Raw genomic sequence first — 20,577 nt, 5'->3', positions numbered from 1 at the left:
TCTCAAAGATTTTTGATCTTAAAACCAGCTCATTTCAACTGCCTTACCATCTTCGTATGGCCTCCAGATGACCTCAGGGTTACTTAAAAAATATAGCACTTCAGTTTCAAGGTCTCCTTGATTTGACTTTCAAACCATCTCATCGTCATCCCCAACTTTTCATCGCGTGATCTCCAGAGCGTTCCATTGTGATCTCCACGACCATCTGATGGGGGAACACTGAAGCTGTCAGAGTGGCGCGTTGTGCTGACCGTCATCTCACTTGCTGCCGTGATTGTAAAGAGATTAAGCGAACCGTTCGCTCTGCCGCGCATGATCCGCGATGCCTGGTGTGTGGGTAGGCGATAGGTAATTATCCTGCACAGTTTTATTTTTAACTGAATATTGGCCGAAGCACACCTTTCCGCCAGCATGTGAAGGAAGCTCTCGATGTTTTTGGAAGCTGTGCTAACAATACTGCCAATGAAAATGAATGTGTCTGGGCAGATTGTGGCATTCCTACGTTTATAGTGCAGCAGCTGCGGGGTCTGGCGGAGTGAAAGCGTTGGCAAGGGGTGGTGGTGGTGGTGGTCGTCACATCTATGGGTTTGGCCAAGATGGCATCTTGATTTCTTTTTTTACTCCTGTTCCCGTGGCATATTGAGCCGTGTCGTGGTTTAAATAATGCCGCCGTGACCGCACTGTTGCCATGTTCCCCCCGCCCCTGGACAGAACTGCGGCGGCACGGGCGATGTGCGGTTGGAGCCCGTCGGCGCAGCCAAGCCGAGCGTGCGGGCCGGCATGCCACGGTGCCGCTCCTCCGTGGCCGACGAGATCCCGCACGTGGGGAACTACCGCCTCCTCAAGACCATTGGCAAGGGCAACTTCGCCAAGGTCAAGCTGGCACGCCATGTGCTGACAGGCCGCGAGGTGGGCACGCTCGCTCTCTCACTCGCTCGCACACACGCACTGACGCACTCGCTCACTCGTTTACTCACTCGTGCAGTCGCTCTCTCTTACTCAAACTCGTTCACTCACATTCGCTCAGTCACTCGCTCGCTCACTCACACATGCGCTTGCTCACTCAACCGTGCAGTCGCTCGCTCGCAGACACAATCGCTCGTCGACTTGCTTGATGTCTCGTACACACTCAAACACGTTAGCTCGTTCACTCACAAGCTCACATGCTGGTATACTCACAGACTTGTTCACTCATAAGCTAGGCCAGGTGTCGGCAACCAAAATAACAAGAAGAGCCATTTCTTTCCAATTCGGTACAAAATTCAGTATTTCAAGAGCCGCAATGCATCTGAGTACATACGTACTCATCGTCAAGAAGCAGCCCGTAAAGAGCCGCATGCGGCTCCGGAGCCGTAGGTTGCCGACCCCTGAGCTAGGCCATTCACTCGCTCACTGGTCACTCACTCGCTTTCCAGATCGCGCTTTAGCCAACGTACGCTCGATCACTCGTGCTTAATCACTTCACTCGCACACTCATTCCCCCATGTGGACCATGCATTGCGCCAACGAAAGAAACTGTGGTCGTGTTTGTTTGGTTGTTTTCTGTTCTGAACGCGCAGGTTGCCATTAAGATTATTGACAAAACGCAGCTGAACCCGTCGAGTTTACAAAAGGTGAGAGCCTCGGGTTTTTTTCTCTGTCGACGCAAGAGTAGTTGGTGTGCGGTAGCCTGACAGTGCTCGCGCGTTAGCACTGCAGCGATTCACCGATCCATCGATTAACATCGATCCTTAACACCACCGCCGTGTGGGTTCTCGCGGTTTGTGCGGCTCTGGCAGCCCTTTAACGTGCGCTCCCGTTGTACTGTGTGTCGTTTGGCACGATGTCCGATTGCCGCGCACAGGCCCTGTCCAGGCTCCGTGCGGTGGGGCTGCAACGTCGGATATCGTGCTGAACGACGCACGGTACAACCCGAATAAGCATCCAAGAGCTATCGATTCTTAGTCTCGCGAAACATGCATCGAATGTTGCTTGTTAAGTTGCAATGGTGTTTCGCTTGATATGCGGAGCAAATAATTGGTTCATGTGACCCATGCAGCCACGGAAGCCTGATTCGTGACAACTGATTGAAATCAGCGAAGAGACGAATCGTTGCGGCTCTGTTGCACGAGCGTGTGGACCCGCTTGCCTGTGCTGGTGCCAATCCTCGAGAGCGTGTTAAGGTTCAGAACCGTGGCGAAACCGCAACAGGAAGTTGTGGCGTTTCCCTTGCAGCCACGTGCCCAGCAGTCTGGCCCGCACTCTCGCGCCAGCACCCAGGGCTCTGCGTATGCCAGGAGCAATCGGTGCCCTCATGTGCTCTTAGCTAAAGTGCGCAGATGCCCCTAATGTCCATTTAATGGCTTTCACTTGTCTTGAATTGGACCTGCTATTTCTGGTGTTTTAGGTGACAGTGGTGGGGGGGGGGAGATGGAGAGTTTGTTGTGCCCGAGTGCCATTGGGTGACCACTGACACCCTCGTCAGCTTTGCATACGTACGTGTGCGGGCTCCTTCATCAATCCACTGCTGGATGAGCCCCTCCACACGCCGAGCGGGTCGTGGGTTATTGAGCTTAGAGAATTGACAGTGCGGTGACGTGGCCGAGCGCTCGCGCGTATACCGCTCATTGTAGATGTGTGCGGCTCAAGCCACTGGCTGCCCTGGTTAATACTGCGGTTGTTAACCATAAAATACACATGATCTGCATCAGTGGACGTTAAATATCCCATGAATTTACTAAAAAAAGGGCATTTGTGCCCAACTCATTGTCCAAATTTGCCAAAAAATGTTATTACTTGCAAATTACCGAATTGAGTAAAGACCATAGCTTCATTGTCCCTCTGCTGTGAAACTACTGCAGTCTCTGCTTGCCTTTGAAATGTAGTGCGCGTGCACTGTCGTTGCACAATGATAATATCCGTCCATGCGCTACGAGAACGGCGTGAATGGCACACGCGGCATGCCGGGTGAGAAGCTGCCCTTGCGGCGATGTGCGCGACTCACTTCCAACCCTGTGTTGCTTTTCAGCTTTTCAGGGAAGTGAGGATAATGAAGGTGTTGAACCACCCCAACATAGGTGAGTGCGGGAGGAGAGGCACATGCAGATGCAGGTGCCTGTGATCGCCGCAAACGATCGGCACGCAGTGGTTTTAATTAGCAGCAGCAGCGGATGGGGGGTATGGGTGGGTGTGGAATCAACGGGAGATGTACAAGGGGCTCACGGGCAGTGCGGTGTTGTAAGCTCATTTGGTTACTTAGCTCGCACGACATTGGACGATGAGCACAGTTTCCGGAAAGCGAATTGACGTTTGCCCGCTGTGACATCTAAATGGGTTGAGGCTCTCCTCCACCACGAGATCTAGAATTTTATTTGTAGAACCGCATACCCTAGCTGCAATGCCATTCATTTATCCAGGAAAGCGTCGTCGAGTCTTAAGACTCTTAGTTGGGAGGGTCCCAAGGAGGGTCCCACCCCCGACTCAATTTAAAGGCGCCGCCTATCGGTGACAAATGTTTACAATGAAGAGGGCCGTTAAAAGTGGTTGCCACCTTCAGCGCTTGAATGAAGCTGGCGTGAGCCGCCTGTGTTACCCTCCCTGCTCCCCCACCATCTCTTCCGCAGTTAAGTTATTCGAGGTGATCGAGACAGAGAAGACGTTGTACTTGGTGATGGAGTACGCCAGCGGAGGTGAGCAGCCGCCCCTCGGCGGAGGGTACCGCAGCACGCAACGCCACCGCTCTCAAAACGCGCCGCCGCAGCCAATAACGAGTCACAGCCCCCCCCACCAGTAACCGTCGGGCAGGGCTCTTCATCTCGTATTTTAACCCCAGCGTGGGTCTGTGGGATAAAATGATCGCGTGCCGACGTGCCAAGTGACGTCGTAGTGCCCCGTGTATTTGGACGTTGTTAGATTGCATGGCGTCCTAAACTGGTTCAACAAAACACACTTGAAACTTGAAAACAGATCCTGACGAGACCACTTAAAAGCAAAAACAAATTCACATTGAAAATGAGACGAAAAGTAGTAAGTCGTTTACTGAAACGGATGGAGACCCTGAGTTGTGGCGGCCCTCTCTTAGAATGGCTGAATGGTTTAAGAGTCCGAGTAGGAATGCAGCTGGCTCATTCACTCACTCTTAGCGCTCACAGCCACACGCCCTTCTCTGCTGCCAACAACTTCATCATCATCATCATCACCCATGATAAATTTGCTGCTGGATTGAGGCCTTCCCAAGCAACAGACATTGCTCACAATCTTGCGCTATTGCAATCTGTATAGCACCTGCACACGAACTGATTTCATCGCTCCATCTCCCTGTGGAGGACACGAATATCGGGCACTCGCTTGGCTGCCACTCCCCAGTTGGTATCAACCACCTGCCATCGTCTCTTCTAGCCATGACGTGTGCCTACCCCCACCCCACACTTGCTTTACCTTAACAGTGAAGATTGCATCTTTTAACGTTCGTACGTCTTCTAATTCAAGTCTCCCTTTCTGCCTTTCAGTCTATTTCCGTGCTTGCACCTCCCCTACACTTCTCGACGCACTTTTTGTGTCTCTTTGCGCGAGCAACGCCAAACGTTTCCTTTTCCTCACCCTCTCTCACTCTCGCCGTTTAATGTCGTGCACTCTCGCCACGGAGGAGCTGCATCCGGCCGTATGGGGTGGCCAGCTCCAGCAATCCGCAGCGCTCATTGTGATTGATTGCCTCTTCGAGCCACTGGAGTGGAATCCTTAAAGCGGCCGTTAGCAAAATTCCGTTGTAAATGCATGTCACGTAAACATAATAATAATGATGATGATGATTGGTTGGGGGTGGGGGGGTTTGACGGGCCCGGGTGGTGCGCTCTACGTGCGATCAGGGTTCGGGTTGGGATTAGCGCCGAGTTTGTGCGTCGAATCGACGAGGGCGGCGCTCGGTCCGCGTGGCGTGACCTTGAGAACACGGCCCCGGGGGCAGCATGGAGCGCCCGGCCCGATCGATGAGGCGACATCGATACACGAACCCGACCCCCCCTCCCCCCCGTCCCGGTCCACCCGCACGCTCCCTCCCTCGCTCGCTTGCCCGTCAATTCGATTGCCTGCCCGCCCACCAGTCTGCTCGCTTGCCCATTCGCCCGCTTGCTCAGTCACTCGCCCACAGAGCCGCTCGCCTTTCTACTTGTCCACTCGCCCACACGCTCACTCGCCCACTCACCTATTCGCTTGCTTGCTCAGCCGCTTGCCCGCATGCCCACCGGCTCGCTCATGCATAATGCCGCAAACTCACCCATTTGACCACTTATTCACCAGCTTTTACCCACCTGTTCACTCACTCAACAACTCACTCACCTGCCAGGTTACTCAACTGCTCACCAGGTTGCTCACTCACGAACCCACTCTCCCACCCGCACAGATCATTGCCCGCTCAACTGCCCGCCCGCCCCACTCGCACTCAAACCCAATCGCCCATCCACCTGTCCACTCGCTTATCCACTCGACCACTTGTCTAATGTCTCATCTACCTGCCTGCCCACCCGCTCGCACGCTCGCTCTTTCCCCCATGGCACCAGCAAGCGATCTCTCGCTCACATCCCAAACACCAAACACAAGATCCTTCTGCGATCTCGTTTCACCGTGATTACACAGTGCTGCGCGCTTGCCGTTGTGAAACACTGCAAACACCGGTGTGGACGCCGCAGAACCGCGTTCATAGTGAGAGAGTGGTCGAACTTTGGTTGATGACCTCTAACTTGGAAGTCTTTACGGAAACCCACACCCCGGCTCTTAACTCGGGACTTGGCGCAGGGCCGTTGGGTAGTGGATATCGCTTGTTCTCTCTTCTCTTCCGCCCGCCCGCCCGCCCCCTCCGCGTGCCGGCTAATGGTCCTCGCGGCGCTGTGCCCTGTGCGTGCCCCGCAGGGGAGGTGTTCGATTACCTGGTCGCGCACGGGCGGATGAAGGAAAAGGAGGCACGGGCGAAATTCAGACAGGTACCGCTTTAGCCGTGACGTCATGACGGTCAGCGCACTCGGAGGACGCCGGTTTTATTCGATCTCCAGGCGCGGTGCTTGAAATATTGGGGCAAGTTTATTTAACCCACTCTTGCCCATGTTCAACAATCTCCATCTGTCCCACCTCTATGGGATGGAGTGTTGCACCCTCGCACGCGCGTGGGTTGTGTTGGGGTGCTCCAGTTTCCTCCCACGTATTATAAACGCTCGTTGATCGGCTGAAAACACCTTTGTCCATATGCGCCTCCGTGCGTTGTGGTATTCGGTTGCGTAAATGCTGCGATATAAAACTCAGTATTACCATTATTAATGGGTATGCCAAAGTCAGTCTATGAGCAAGGCACGTGTGATGGTGGAATTAGGTAAGAATACTCCCCCCTCTTCCACGACATCTGGTCAGGGTAGAAGAGTAGGCCAAACTTGCCTATTGGGCTCCCTCTACTGGAAGCCCCTTCTGTCGGCAGCTAGCATCAGAAAGCAATTGGAAGGGCTGTACCTTTATCTTCTTAGTATTCCAGCCGTAACCCTCCCTACAGGCAAGTAAGATGTGCGTGTGGTATGGAGGCCGGGCCACAGCTACACACCGTGCCCGCCTGTGTGTCTGTGTTTCAGATTGTGTCCGCGGTGCAGTACTGTCACCAGAAGCTCATCGTACACAGAGATCTGAAGGTGAAGTGTGTGTGGGTTGTAGTTGTGACATTGTATACGGAGACACCGCTGTTGGCGATGCTGCCCCCCTCTCTGGCCTCGCTGTCTTTTTGTAGAGGACACCTGGGCACAATTGAAGTGTGGCCTTCTGTGAGGTGTGGCCTGGTGTCAAGTGTGGTCTGGTGTGAACTTTAGCGTGGCGTGAAGTGTGGCCTTCTGTGAAGTGTGGCCTTCTGTGAAGTGTGGCCTTCTGTGAAGTGTGGCCTAGTGTAAAGTGTGGTCTAGTGTAAAGTGTGGTCTGGTGTGAAGTGTGGCCTGGTGTCAAATTGTGGTCTGGTGTGAAGTGTGGTCTGGTGTCAAGTGTGGTCTGCTGTGTGGTGTGGTCGAACACATGACGGGGGATTGGGTGCTCCACCACCACCCCACCACTCACCTCATTTCCCCCCTGTGGGCCACACCCCCAGGCGGAGAACCTGCTCCTGGACGCCGACATGAACATCAAGATCGCCGACTTTGGCTTCAGCAACGAGTTCACGGTGGGCGGCAAGTTGGACACGTTCTGCGGGAGCCCCCCCTACGCCGCGCCCGAACTCTTCCAGGGCAAGAAGTACGACGGGCCCGAGGTGGACGTGTGGAGCCTCGGGGTCATCCTCTACACGCTCGTCAGCGGGTCGCTGCCCTTCGACGGACAGAACCTCAAGGTGGGCAGTGGAGGAGAGGAGTCGGCGTTGTAACGCTGTCCAGCTCGGGTTGAAAGTATTAATCCATTGGATGAGTCCCATCAGTGGGAAAATGAAAGACGAGCCGCACTGGTGCGATTGTGGCCATGCAATCCACACTGTGGTCTGCAGAGTAAACCAATGTAGTCTGTGCTCATTCAACGGAGAAGGAGCAAAACTCAACGAACTCTCTCCTGAAGCCTTCTTGTCGTGGTCTGCAGACCTCAACACTGGCGTCTGAACATATTGCGGTTGCCATCACGCGTAAGAACAGAAACAGTCCGTCTGTACATCCGTCTTATCAGTCTGTAACACTTGGGTCGTGTTAACTGTTCAAAAAATGATCTTGTATTGACGTTTTCTGATGAAGTGGTGTTGCTATTAGGGACTTGCCCAAGAGTGAATCGGGTACACCGGTGCGTCGAGGATGATTCTGGCAGCAATACGAACCAGTGTTGAGGGGAGCGACATTGTCACAACAGTAGTCATGGGGGGGCATGGCCGTACTCGCCGCAAGGGCTTCTGGGATCCGTGAAGCAGGGATCGGGAGGCTGAACGTGAGAGTAGAGAAGGCAATGAGACAGATGAGTGGTGGGATGAAAGTGGATTAGGGACCTGGAAGGAAGTGGCCTCGGAAGGGAGAAAGAGATGTTTACGAGATCAGAATAAGAGCCCATTACGATGAGGGAACCTCTCTACAGAGGAAACACAGGTTTTTAGAATTACATTAAAATAAGAGACGCGTCTTTGCGTGTGCGTACTGCTTGCCACCCGCAGACTCGTGTGCCGTGCTGGCCTTAACAGGTGCTCGCTAGCTAGCAGCACTTTCCCCAACAGTCTGTCAAATGCTACACGGCTGGATTTGTTTCCTCTCTGTGTGTGCACCGCCTCATTAGGAGCTGCGGGAGCGGGTGCTGCGAGGGAAGTACCGCATCCCCTTCTACATGTCCACGGACTGCGAGAACCTGCTCAAGAAGTTCCTCGTGCTGAACCCTCTCAAGCGCGGCACGCTGCAGGTCAGTACGGGGTCGCAGCGCCACCTCCCCCCGGGGTTCACGGCGCCACCTCCCCTGGGGTCGCGGCAGCACTGCACCTGGGGTCGCGGCGCCACCGTCACCATCTGGATCGTAATCGGCTTGTCTTATCAGAGACGTGTCGTTGCCTATAAACATCTGGCAGTTCACCAGCATTGGTTGCAGTAAGCCCGACTGATGATTGAGACACTGAATGTCGAAACTCGTCCCGAGTGTTGCTTGTGTGCAACCATTCTTGCCAAAATTATAGACTTTCGGAAGGCCGTGTGGGTAATGGGATGTAAAAAATTAAAATATGTACGTGGAGAGACAGGTAGAGGAAGGAGCTATAGTCTGCTTATCTATTATATAATCCTAGTAGATCACGGATAAACCACCAACTATCATAATACCCATGACCTGCACCCTCCCTGCATCTTCTGAGAAGGCCGTTTGCTACCCCCGTGTCGCCATCACAATCTCACCAAGCCCTCCACATTCTGACCATCGTGAGCCCAACAATGAATGCCGCGCTGCTGGCCGTTCCACTCGCAGCCTGCGAGAACTTCTCGCGTGCACGGCAAACGAGTGCCAAATGTTGGAGAGGTGCGCGGGGAGCTAATGGCTCGGGTGCGCTCGTGGCACCCGTCGCGACGGATCTGGCGAGAGCCATGCGACGGTGGCGCGGGGCAGCCACCCGCACGGACTCCCTAGCGGTCACCGTAACTCCACGCATTTGGCGTAAACAGGAACCGTGTGGTTTGCCCCGCGGTGGGGGGGTGGGCGGGAGGCGGCCGTGGTGGTTGAGGGGGCAGCCGCCGTGGCCAGATGCGTGTCGCCAAACGCGTGCGCATGCACACACGTGTTGATGCTGGCGCCCCAGGGCTTAAGCGCGTTCTGGGTTTCTGGTAGACTGGAGTAGGTGGCACGTGACTATTAGCCACAGCCATAGCGAGAAGAGATATACTGGGTGTGGTGTGCCGGGCGAAATCTTATTTCGGGTCACTGACCCGGTCATACCCAGCTGAAACGAAGCCCTCGCTGGCGCCGATTGTGCCGCCCGTGGGGGAATGAGGGGGGGGGGGGGACGGCTGAACTCTCCTGGTCCCCGTGAGAATGGAACACGTGTTCTTGGTTAGCGCATCGAGCGCGGTTCCCTTTAAGTGGGAGTCGATGGGCGCGCTAGCGGAGTGTAAAAAACACACAGAGCATCGACGCGCCGATTAGAAATGTCGTTTTATGGATGAGTCCAATCGCTTGTTGATTCGGAGAGCCAGCGGTAACCCAATGCCGCTCACTCCCTTGACCCTACGTGGATTGGTGACTAATCGGGCCTTGATTTCTCACTGATTGGAGTAGGTGGCATGTGACTAGTCGCGAGGAGTATGCAGGACGTGCTGTGCCAGGTGTCAAAATGTGTTCTGGTCACCACCGACCAGCACAGACGCGGCTGAACTTGAGTCCCGGGTTTAATCTGGAATACGATGCCCAGGATATAATCTGGGACACAATGCCCAGGGTGTAATCTGGAATTCGATGCCCAGGGTGTACTCTGGAATACCATGCCCAGGCTGTAAAGTAATCTGTAATTGTAGAGGATGACGTTGGTTTTCGGTTAAGCTTTGTTGGGTTTGCACTGTGGGTTGTGTACGCCCCCTGTTGGCTGGCCTCCCACACACCGTCGCTCTAAGGTTCTGTGTTGCTGCCGTTACCTGTGAATCGGATGAATTGTCACAATGCTTCCTGGTCGCAAATACCCCTTTTTGTTTCTATATTCATAGAAAGTAAAAGCACATATTCATATGTAAAATGTCATGTGCATGTTATGCTAATTAACGGGCCATTAACATCTTAATATTTCGAGGACCGCAGAGTTTAGGCAATTGTTGGTTGCGCCGGCTGAGCTGAGTTTCTGCCTTCTCGTCCGTTCTCTCTCTCTCCGAGAGTGATGAGCAAATACCGCGCAGTGCGTTACAAGCCTGGTATTATTAGCGTTATTTCAGCTCGGAGAATTAAAAGTAAGAATTTTACTGTTACATGACAAGCCTTTCTGTGTCGCCGGGTGCTATGTTTATTTATGCGTGTATTCGTGTATGTGGGTAGCATAGCGTTTAGTACGAACCTGGCGGCACAAGTTCCAGTCCCCGCCATGGCTAACATGAGTGGCGATCATCCGAACCGGTCCGTGGCCTCCTCTGGGTCGTCTCAGCCTCTGCAGTGTGGCCACGCCACACCACCCCTCTCGTGCGTCGGGCTGGCCAACAGGCACTTGCCCCAACAGCCTGTGTGGGCTACAAGGGATATCTTTGTCTCTTTGCGTGTTGCAGCAAATAATGCGCGAGCGCTGGATGAACGTGGGCTATGAGGCGGATGAGCTGAAGCCGTACGTGCAGCCCGAGCCCGACATCACCGACCTCAAGAGGATCGGTACGAACCCACGGCGGAAATTTCACATTCGTATGGCGGGGACCAGTATGAATTTTGAGTACAGGACTGAGCTGCGACAACATTTGAAGCGATGATGATGATGGGACCCTGAGGTTTAACTCTTGCCTCCACCCCGCTGCCCCACAACGAGATTCACCAGTCACGTGTTGCTGCCCTTGTGGTGCACTTAGAACCTCGAGTGACTCCGAGTTCTAGATCACGGCCCACATCGACGACGAATATCTGAACCAGTGCTGGGCCTCCCCTGGGTCGACTCAACCTCAAACGAGTACCTTGTGGGGCGTATAGTAAACATCAGCACTGGGGAGACGAAGGCAGCAGGGCGCAGTGCTGGCCACACCCAGCCGTGCCGGCTTTAATATAAGATTCTCGCTCACAGCACTTGCCCCAAAAAAGTTCTGAGGCTATACGGAGGGATCTTTGTCTTTGCGCGTCCCCCCACAGAGGTGATGGTTGGCATGGGCTACACTCGGGAGGAGATCAACGACTCGCTGACCAACACCAAGTACAACGAGATCACGGCCACCTATCTGCTGCTGGGGTGCAAGCCCTCCGAGGTGAGTGGGTTCGCGAGCGGTCAGCCGCCCCCTGCTCAACGCGACGGGCGAGCTCACTCTTGTCTACTATGACCTTAATCGTGTGTTGTTTGTTGCTGGATGCTCAGCATTTTATGTTGGGCATCTGCTCACCAACTGTGTAAAAAAAAAAACTCAAACATAACGTATTCTCAAGTTTAAGGAGTTGGTCTCTGCCCCAATGAGTGCACGCACACGATCACGTTAAATCTGGGTACGCACTCAATTTGGCCAAATTCCACCTGGTGGATTAAAAATTAATCGGCTTTACCCCACGCGAAATTCAATCTCAGCGCCAGTGCGAGAGACACAGTGTGCCCCTGTGGCATACAAGATGAACAGGCCACCAGAAACTGAGCTTTTGGGACTCGTCCTGGGACGATATAGCCCGGCTTGTTTTAACCTTAAACTTTTGGTATGGTCATTGCGAAAAATGCCACTTGCAGGAAGTCCTGCAACAAATCTGTTTTCGCGGGCCATTCCCGCACACACGAGACATATTGCTGATGGCACACCATCATCATCACGATCATCATCAACATCATCGTCGGCGATGATTAATCCACTGCTGGACGAATGCTTCCCCAACAAGCTGTAGCCATCCCTTGCTGTCCTTCGACATAACAATCTGCCATATAGTCCGCCGCCGATAGCGTAGTCGGAATAAAATTGTCAGAAAGCAAAAGAGAAAGAGCAATTCGCAGCACGCAGGCAGACGTGCTTACGGGCGGCGTGCGTGTCCGTGCGCTGCAGCTGGAGGGCGGTGACTCGCGCTCGGCAAGCAGCCTGTCGCTAGCTCGGCCGGCGCGCCCCAGCAGCGACCTCAACAACAGCTCCGTGCCGTCGCCCTCGCACGGCAAGGTCCAACGCAGCGTGTCGGCCAACCAGAAGCAGCGGCGCTACAGCGACCACGGTACGATGCCCGCTACCCCCTACCCCCACCCTTCCCAACTCTCAGAACCCCCCAAAAAACAATGCCCTCTTTCCGTTATAATATAAAAAATATTGTGTGCTGGAAAAATCTAAAGGTTGCCAGTTGAAACTCCTGGCATGCCAGTTGCAACAATCGTTTTATAAATCCCGCTCCACGCCCTCGACCGAGCGCACCCAGTGGTATAAACGGTGCCGTTTGTTGATGGGCGCTTGACATTTTGGATTGTGGGACCTGTGTTAAGCAGCAGCTGTGTTTAGAATGATATAACTTTGGTCAACCTTGGCCCATTGATTTTTCAGGCCGCTTGTGGTGGCCCTTTTTCGAAGATGCCTAGCCAACGTGGAAGAGTAGGCCAGGTGGGCTCTCGCTAGTGCTCACCATGGCGGCATGAGTGAGCAATCGCAGGGCTCCACCTTCACCGCTTTGTGTTGCAGTTGGGCCGCTGATGGTGCCGTCGGCCGTGTACGGCAAGCGGGGGGGCGGTATGTCACCGGTGGCCGGCGGGGAGGGTGGCGGCATGGGAGGCCACGAGATGGCCGTGCACGGGATCCGCAAGGCCGGATCTGGGGGCGGTGGTGCCGGGGTCACGGTGCTGCCGGGTGGTGGCAGCATGGGGCCGGCGGGCATGCCGGGGAGGCCCGACCTGGTGCCCGCCAGCCCTGCCGCCAACGTGCACAAGTTGGACGTGATGGGCCGCAAAAAGGCCGGCCCTCCTGGGGTGAGCGTGATGTCCTGCGTCGAAATCTTAGTTCGTGATAAGTCAGTTCGGTGTGCCAGTATAGCGCCGCCCCATCGCCACCATACACGTTGACGCGACCGTGCAGCAGCCATTGCGTCTTTCAGTAACACGCGTTGCCGGTTGGTGCATCCGCGATTTAAATCCTCGCCGAACATTCTCCGGTAGACTGGAGAATAGGTGGCACGCCGCGACTGGCAGTAGCCGCAGGCCGTGGCTAGAGGGGTCTTGCTGGACGCGGTGTGGCGTGTGCGGGACTCGACCCGACTGTGAAGCGTCGCGCGTCCATGTGACTCCGCGCAGGGCATGCTGCTGCCGGGCGGCATCAGCCGGAGGAACACGTACGTGTACGGGGAGAAGGCTGGAGGGGACCGGCAGGCGGCCGTGCAGAACGGCAAGGACAGCAGGTGCCGCCCCCTCGCACCCACAATCCTCCATCCCGGGTTCGACTACTGTCTCGGGCATCTCCCTGCTTCAGTTTATGTTCTGCCCCTGTTCTGCGCGAGTTTCGACACGGTTCACCGCTTCACTCCCATAGCCTATAGCCTAACCCACACACACAGTGGAACCGGTATTGGGCCAGCCCAATGCCAAGTAATTACCTGTAAATTACTCAATTGGGTTCACACACACTGCAGTAACGGCACCCGCTATTGTGAAAACTTGAAGCTCCGACAGGCTTTCCTGCATGAACGAGTGTAGTTATAACAGAATAATACATCCACACATTGACAACCATCGCACAAAGACAGTTCCCCATTTAGGCTACATAAACTCTTGGGGAAAGTGCTATTATCAAGCACCTTATGAAGTCTAGTACTGTGCATGAGGGTGTGGGATGCCCATTGCTAATGTTTTATACACCGAGGTACCCATTTATGGCCGAGTTGACCGAGTGGAGGTCCAACTATTTTCCACTGTTAAACATTGTTAGGGGTTCATAGTAGTGCACTGTCCGCTGCTCCACCACTCTACCTTTCGTATTATATTCCAAACTCAACATAATGGGTCTGTTGTGCAGTCACGGGAGACCAGGCTGAGACCATCGTCAACTCGCCTGCTGAGACTCGTATTGGAGCCCAAGATGATAGCAGGGCCAGCTCTGTGCCCTGACACCTGAGCCACACTGCTTCGATCCTTCCTAACCGTCCTTTGTTTCTGGTGCTGCCGGTTCTGCTGCGACGCACGCAGCCTAACGGAGGTGTCTGGGGGCACCGGCGTGGGCGGGGCCCTGTCGGCGGGCTCTGTGCGGCCCCGACACCAGAAGTCCATGTCGGCGTCGGGACATCCGGGCAAGGGGGGCCTGCCCCCCATCGAGGACAGCGAGGGACCCGGGCGGCCTGTGTGAGTCACCGCCTGCCATGACACTCGGCGCTCGCTTCATCAGCAGCGTCCACACCGCGACGGTTTTGCGTGCGGTCGTCGGTGACCGAGCTGAGACCATCCACTTGCAGCACTGGAGGAGAATCCCGTAAAAAATCACGGTTGGGTAGCCGAACGCATCCACTGTGGAGACGAAGGCAGGCCGGCAGGCGCGGTTTCCCACCCTGTCGTGCAGCTTGTCAGGCTGCGTAAGATCCCTGCGCGCCCCAACAGCCCATTTAAGGCCGCACGGCGAATCTCTGTCCCCGACCTTATGCGCAGGACCCCACCCGGCGGGCCGCAGCGAGCCGCGGCCCCCGCCTCGTCCCCCTCGGCACACACCATCGGGGGCAGCACCCCGGAGCGCACGCGCTTTCCCCGCGGCAGCACCAGCCGCAGCACGTTCCACGGCGTGCAGCTGCGCGAACGCCGGCACGCCGCCCACAACGGGCCCCCCGCCTCGCCCAGCCTCTCGCACGACGCGCGCAGGTCAACCGCCGCGGCCGGCGGGGGACCCGGCGGCCTGGGGGGACCCGGCGGTGGGCCCACCACCCCGAACCTCTTCTCCAAACTCACCTCCAAGTTCAGCCGCAGGTCGGTTGGTGCAGGCGCTGTTCGATGAAGGCTCGCGTGTTGCTGTTGTGGTCTGGACTGCGGGGTAGTTCTGGCGTGCGTACGACTGGCCCCATGCCATATGAATGTGGCACTTGCGGTACTGGGTCTGGATCACCAGCGGCGATGAGCAAGGGTTGTGTCGTGTGCATGTGTGAAGACGCTGACGTTTGTTATTAGAATGCAAATAATGTAATTGTTGATTAGGGATTTTTTTTTAGATTCATAAGCACGCTGGTGAATGCGGGTTGGTGAAGGCAGGATCGGTTTTGATATTACGTGCCGCCAATGTTTCCCTTGAGCTGGAATCAAACTCAGGTTGCAGAGTTGATAGCGATTATTCTAACCTGTGTACCATCCCTCCACTCCCATTGTTCTTACTGCTGCTATTGAAACTGAAGTTTACACCCGTGGCTCGTATTGCCAAGACCAGAAGTATTAATATCTAGTCCGTATCCAGCTGTCTGAGAGGCCAAGGCAGGTCTTGCAAGCCACCCAGGCCAGGCATGGAATTTGCCAGTTACAATTGGTCACTCTAAACTAAGCAAAACCCAACACGGCCCATTGGCCAGATGGGCCTGGATTCAATGTTGCTTCCCGATACTGTATCCATTCGTTGTCCATATGTGAAAACTGAGCTGGTTGTCGTTTAAAACCTGTCATTTTAATTTTTTTTTCTTCATTTGCCTGTTTTGTTTTATTTCCCATTCTGTAGAAATGTGTCGTTAATTTTTTCCAAAAGGTAGGAGTGCCTCGCACATCTCTCTGCTGTCCAGTGGGGTGGGACCATCGTTTAAACCGAAAGTGGTGGGGGGGGGTACGGGGGGGGGGGGGAGGCACGGTGACATGGCTCCGTGTGAATACTCCACCGTGTGATATGCACGTGCACTTTGGCTCGCCACCTAACCTTCCCGCGCACGTACGCTCACTTACGCGCACGCTCACTAACGGCTTGTCACTTCGCCCACGCGCGGCCACTGTTCTTCGTTTGTAAGTCGCGAGGGTTTGCATGGGCGCCGTCGGGTCGAGCGGCGGCTGGTTTGTGTGCCAAGTTTAATCACGTGGTGTTCTCCCTTACGCACGCACGCACACACGCATGCTCTCCCTTGTTAAAAACAAACTCACGTGCACTAACTCGCCTCATATCTATAAAATCATACCCACAATTGACACCCATAAAGCTTTTTCAAATCGTGAATGCTCACACTTTTAAACTCGCCCAAACACAAACTCATGCATACATTCACCCTTACACTCACCCACACAAGCACACCCACACCGGTCCACATACCCAACTCACCCACACTCCTTCCCTCTGCCGTGCCGCGGAACCGGCGTGCGCAGCACCCGACACTCGACGGCGATCGGAGGTGGAGGCACGCTGTCGATGTCCGCCACTTCCGGGGGGATCGTGGGGGCCGGGGGGCCATCCGAGGCTCGCGACGACGGCAAGGAGGTGAAGCCGCGTTCGCTGCGCTTCACGTGGAGCATGAAGACCACGAGCTCCATGGAGCCCGACGAGATGATGCGTGAGATCCGCAAGGTGTTGGACGCCAACGGCTGCGACTACGAGCAGCGCGAGCCCTTCCTGCTCTACTGCGTGCACGGCGACGGGCACGGCGACGACCTGGTGCAGTGGGAGATGGAGGTGTGCAAGCTCCCGCGCCTCTCGCTCAACGGCGTGCGCTTCAAGAGGATCTCGGGCACCTCCATTGCCTTTAAGAATGCCGCCTCGCGCATTGCCAACCAGCTCAAGCTGTGATGGTCCGGCCGGCCGCCTCGTCAGCACCGCTCCCAGCTCGCTCGCCCGCCCGTCCGCTCGCCCGTCCGCTCGTCCGTCCGCTCGCCAGCCAGCCCTGGCGTGAGCCCGCCGTCTCGCCGTCCCGCAGTCTCGCCGGCCGCCTTAATCATCGTCGGCTTGGGAAGAGCCACCCTGCGGCTCCGTCGTCGCGGGGGTCCTGGGGGGCGGTGCCGTCTCGCGTCGACTCAAAGCACATTGGGGATTCCCCGCACCGCCTCCCAGAAGCGGCCATCCCTTGCGCATCCAAACGCCCTCTGCCAGTGGCGGCCTCGCCTCCTCCTCCGGCTTCTCTCGCGACGGTGGCGCCGTCCCAGCCCCCTTCGGTACCAGCCCCTCCGCCTGGTGGCCACCAAGCTTCAGAATGCCCCAGCTCTGCCAACTTCCAGTACAGGGACCGCTGCGCCGTCGTCCTTCAACAGCCGCCCACTCAACCACCGTGCTCGTCTGCCTGCCTGCCTGCCTGCCGCCACTCGGTGCTGCTGCTGCTGCTCCTGCTGCTATTCTGCTGGCGCTGTTAGAGTCTCTGGTGGCGCGCGGTCGCCATAACCGCGAGACTCGACGCCGAAGTTGGAACACTTGGCGCCGCGTTTGATTTCGCGATCGTTCTAGTTTTATTTCTTGGCGGCGAATTGGGAAGTTTTATTTGTTACGCGTTTTAAGTTTTTGTGAAGAAACACGAGAATCAAGCAAGCAGCTGTGTAGCACACACGGGGCCCCGGAGTCCACCCCTCTTTGCACATTCGTCCTCGGGCTCTCAAGTATTTGTGGTGGTGGCCGACGAACGAAGCCGTTGGGAGTTTTCAAATGAAGGAAAATGGATACAAGCAAAAAAAAATCTGGAAAATTAATAAGTATATATATACGCGCACACGGGATGCAATAAACGCGTGGGGACGCGTGTACGGAGAGTTCCGATGCCACACGGCGTCATCGCCGCAGCATTCGTGTGGATAAACCTGTGTGTGCGTTGCTTTAGCCCAGCTGTCTGCACGCAGCCTCCATCACTGGGCACACTCCCCCCCCCCCCCCACGTCACCACCCCCAGCCCCCCTTCTAAACCCTATCTTAGCCGACTTCTATACATCTCTGGGCACCACCTCCTTCCTCTTCATTCCCTCCAGCCCAGCTACTCTCCACACCTCGTGGCTGTGGCTGCTGCGCTCCACTCCGTTCACGTCTCCTGCACTCCGCTTCCTGAAGTCCCTCACGGCACTTCGTGTCAGCCTGGGCCGCCAGCCTGCAAAGTCGTCCTCGCCTCCTCCCGGGCGCAGTGTCCCCCTCACTTTCGTCGGCTGAGGCTTCAGAAAGCATCAGACGTGGCCCGCAGCAATCCGGAGTTGAAGTTCTGGGACATGCGCAGTCTGCGGGGAGTACTTGCGTGGTCTGAATTTGGTGTTTTGCAGCAGCCCAGCCTCACATTTGACCCTGCCACTCAAAAAACGCGAGCTTAAGGACCGCCCCTTTCGTGCCAGGCTGGGGGCAGTGCCCACCATCCGTCCTCTTTAGTGTGCCCATCACTGCCATCCTTTAGCCACGGCCATCTTTATTATTTGTCGAGAAACTGACACGTCCGCCCGTCGCCTCTTGTGAATGTACGATAGGTCAAGGCATCTCCACTGGCCCCCTCCCCGTCCCCTGCTCCGTCGTGCCACCCTTCCCCTGAACAAGAGAGCACTACTCCACACCCACCACCCCAAACAACTATTACCGGATCGGCACGTGCCATGCCCGTCTGCTTTGTTTACGTTTGCTCTCGCTGCGTTACCGTGGAATGTGCCTCCGTTCGCGCGGTCCGTCGGAGCTGTGACGCGCAAAAAGAGAATATAGCGGCGATTTCTGGCGATCGGGGCTTAATTTCTCGGTGCGTTCCGGGTCGCCGGTAGACTGGAGTGAGTGGCGTGCGACTTAAATAGCCACAGCCAAAGCAAGAGTGGTATACTGGATGTGGTGTCCTGGGTGCAGAAATGTTTACTGGGTCTGACCCCGGCTGAAATTTAGCCCTGGCTGCATTAATCGGAGCCAAATCCTCCACCCCCGGCGCAGAGCCCAACCCGTGACCCTGGCCACCCCCTCTCGTCCTGTGGCTCCAGCGCGTTAATCTGTAGCAACTGTCCATGCGTAGCCCTGAAGTCTCTAGGTTTCTAGTCCCAGCCTATTAATGGAAATCCTTTGCCCTGTACGATTCTGCCCGTGGATGTAAATGTTTAAAAATTGGACGGCGGAAGGGTACAGATTGTTAAATGGGCATCTATGTTAGTGTGCTGATGACTGTCACCATCAACACAACCGCCATCACCACTAATCGTGACCATAACCACCTTCATCACCACTGCGGCCAGCATCATTACCATCGTCATCCACCATAAAAAATATCACCACCAACCACTGCAATCATCACTCCCACCACCCTGACCATTATCACCATCATCCACCACCACATGTGTCACCAACATTCCCACAACCACCACCACCTTTAGCCATGTGCACATCCCCAGCCACCCACCACTTTCCCGTGTCACGATGCAACAACTCAGCGGTGGACACCACTCACTCCGTGCCCCCCCCCATCCCCCACCCCATCCCCCACAACCGGTGGAGCCCCCCCCTCTCCCAAGGCGTCCAACGCCTCTTGTTTTTGTACGAATGTTTGTTTGTGAAGTGGAGTGGTGGCGCTGAATAAAGTGAGAACAGGACTCGCGTGTGGCCGCGAGGATGTGCGTGTTGCACGGTGCTAGCGGTGTCAAGATCGGCCCCTGTGGAGGCGGCTCGTGAAGAATGCTGCTGGGGAGTTGGAGGCAGCCGCCCTCCAGCAACAACGGAGGGCGGAGAAACGGCGGTCACAACGAGCAGAGGCACAGGGCGGCTAAAATGCAGAAAGTTGGTAGATCTTGCCAGCCATCTCAGTCAACCTATGACACCTGGGTCTGTTTCTCGACCTGCCAGCAAGCCTTCGACACTTCACGTGGCCTCAGGGCACCCAGCATGGCACTTGCTAACCTTGCTACCCGCCTATACTGGACATCTCGGATAATAAGCTTCATAGCTCAGATTCCTCCAGTCTAAATACAAATTCCGATTTCTGGAACAGGCGCCCTGGTGACGTCGCCACCACCACCACTTCGTGGTGAACGGCGGTTGTCAATAGTGGGGAGGGCAGGCGGAACATCTACCAGGTATCGCAGTCAAGTAACGTACAACAACTTGGGTCTGTCCTGTGACCCGATGCCAGCGAGCCTTCGACACTGCGTGACCACAAAGTGCACCTAGCCTGGCACAGGAGCGGTGGGGGATCTTGAGCAGAGGTCGCAACCGGGTACCCGATACCAGTACCCTACCCGATACCCGGCTACGGGTAGGCCGTGAGTCACTGGTGAGTAACTGTTTGTCACTCATTTCCCAACGTCTTGTATCTTCTCACAATTCAAGTTCCTAGAATCAACCCACCCGCGCCTGCACCATGGCTTCATCCCAGAGGTCGCAATCAGGTACCCGATACCCGTACCCTACCCGTACCCAGCTGGGTACGGGTAGGGGCCGGGTACGGGTACCCGTTTGCGACCCTGGTGCGGCCGGGTACGGGTAAGAAATCAAAACCCGTTTGCGACCTCTGATCTTGAGTTTTTGGTATTTGTGTTTCACTCGGACAAAGGCAGTAACCACGCTTTACCAGCAGGGGGTAGCGTGTCGGCACGATCCGTCAACGCACAAACAGGCGCGGGCTCGCGCCTTCACTCGCAAGTAGGCCTTGGCAAGG

At 55.7% G+C, this 20,577-nt stretch overlaps 1 protein-coding gene across 2 annotated transcripts in view; it reads left to right on the top strand.

Annotated features, from left to right (window-relative positions):
• Nucleotides 1-19,516, top strand: part of LOC133362089 (serine/threonine-protein kinase MARK1-like) — a 28,787-nt gene extending 9,271 nt beyond the window's left edge. The window contains exons 2-18 of one of the 2 annotated variants that reach the window (XM_061581057.1): nucleotides 712-909; nucleotides 1,560-1,613; nucleotides 3,008-3,056; nucleotides 3,603-3,668; nucleotides 5,884-5,954; nucleotides 6,588-6,644; nucleotides 7,088-7,324; nucleotides 8,239-8,358; nucleotides 10,683-10,782; nucleotides 11,248-11,360; nucleotides 12,132-12,291; nucleotides 12,747-13,030; nucleotides 13,352-13,455; nucleotides 14,240-14,392; nucleotides 14,693-15,004; nucleotides 15,738-15,764; nucleotides 16,367-19,516. In XM_061581057.1, the coding sequence (XP_061437041.1) occupies nucleotides 712-909; nucleotides 1,560-1,613; nucleotides 3,008-3,056; nucleotides 3,603-3,668; nucleotides 5,884-5,954; nucleotides 6,588-6,644; nucleotides 7,088-7,324; nucleotides 8,239-8,358; nucleotides 10,683-10,782; nucleotides 11,248-11,360; nucleotides 12,132-12,291; nucleotides 12,747-13,030; nucleotides 13,352-13,455; nucleotides 14,240-14,392; nucleotides 14,693-15,004; nucleotides 15,738-15,764; nucleotides 16,367-16,784 (2,523 nt within the window). In that variant the 3' untranslated portion in view covers nucleotides 16,785-19,516. The remainder of the gene's footprint in view (nucleotides 1-711; nucleotides 910-1,559; nucleotides 1,614-3,007; nucleotides 3,057-3,602; nucleotides 3,669-5,883; nucleotides 5,955-6,587; nucleotides 6,645-7,087; nucleotides 7,325-8,238; nucleotides 8,359-10,682; nucleotides 10,783-11,247; nucleotides 11,361-12,131; nucleotides 12,292-12,746; nucleotides 13,031-13,351; nucleotides 13,456-14,239; nucleotides 14,393-14,692; nucleotides 15,005-15,737; nucleotides 15,765-16,366) is intronic. The other variant, XM_061581061.1, reaches the window with a different exon arrangement.
• The last annotated feature ends 1,061 nt before the right edge of the window (nucleotides 19,517-20,577 follow it).

This window comes from Lethenteron reissneri, chromosome 8 (assembly GCF_015708825.2).
Source record: "Lethenteron reissneri isolate LAM-NWPU_2019-01 chromosome 8, ASM1570882v1, whole genome shotgun sequence".
In the NCBI taxonomy this organism is placed as follows: domain Eukaryota; kingdom Metazoa; phylum Chordata; class Hyperoartia; order Petromyzontiformes; family Petromyzontidae; genus Lethenteron; species Lethenteron reissneri.
Note: the sequence above shows the minus strand (reverse complement) of the source record. Positions and strands in the feature narration are given on the sequence as shown.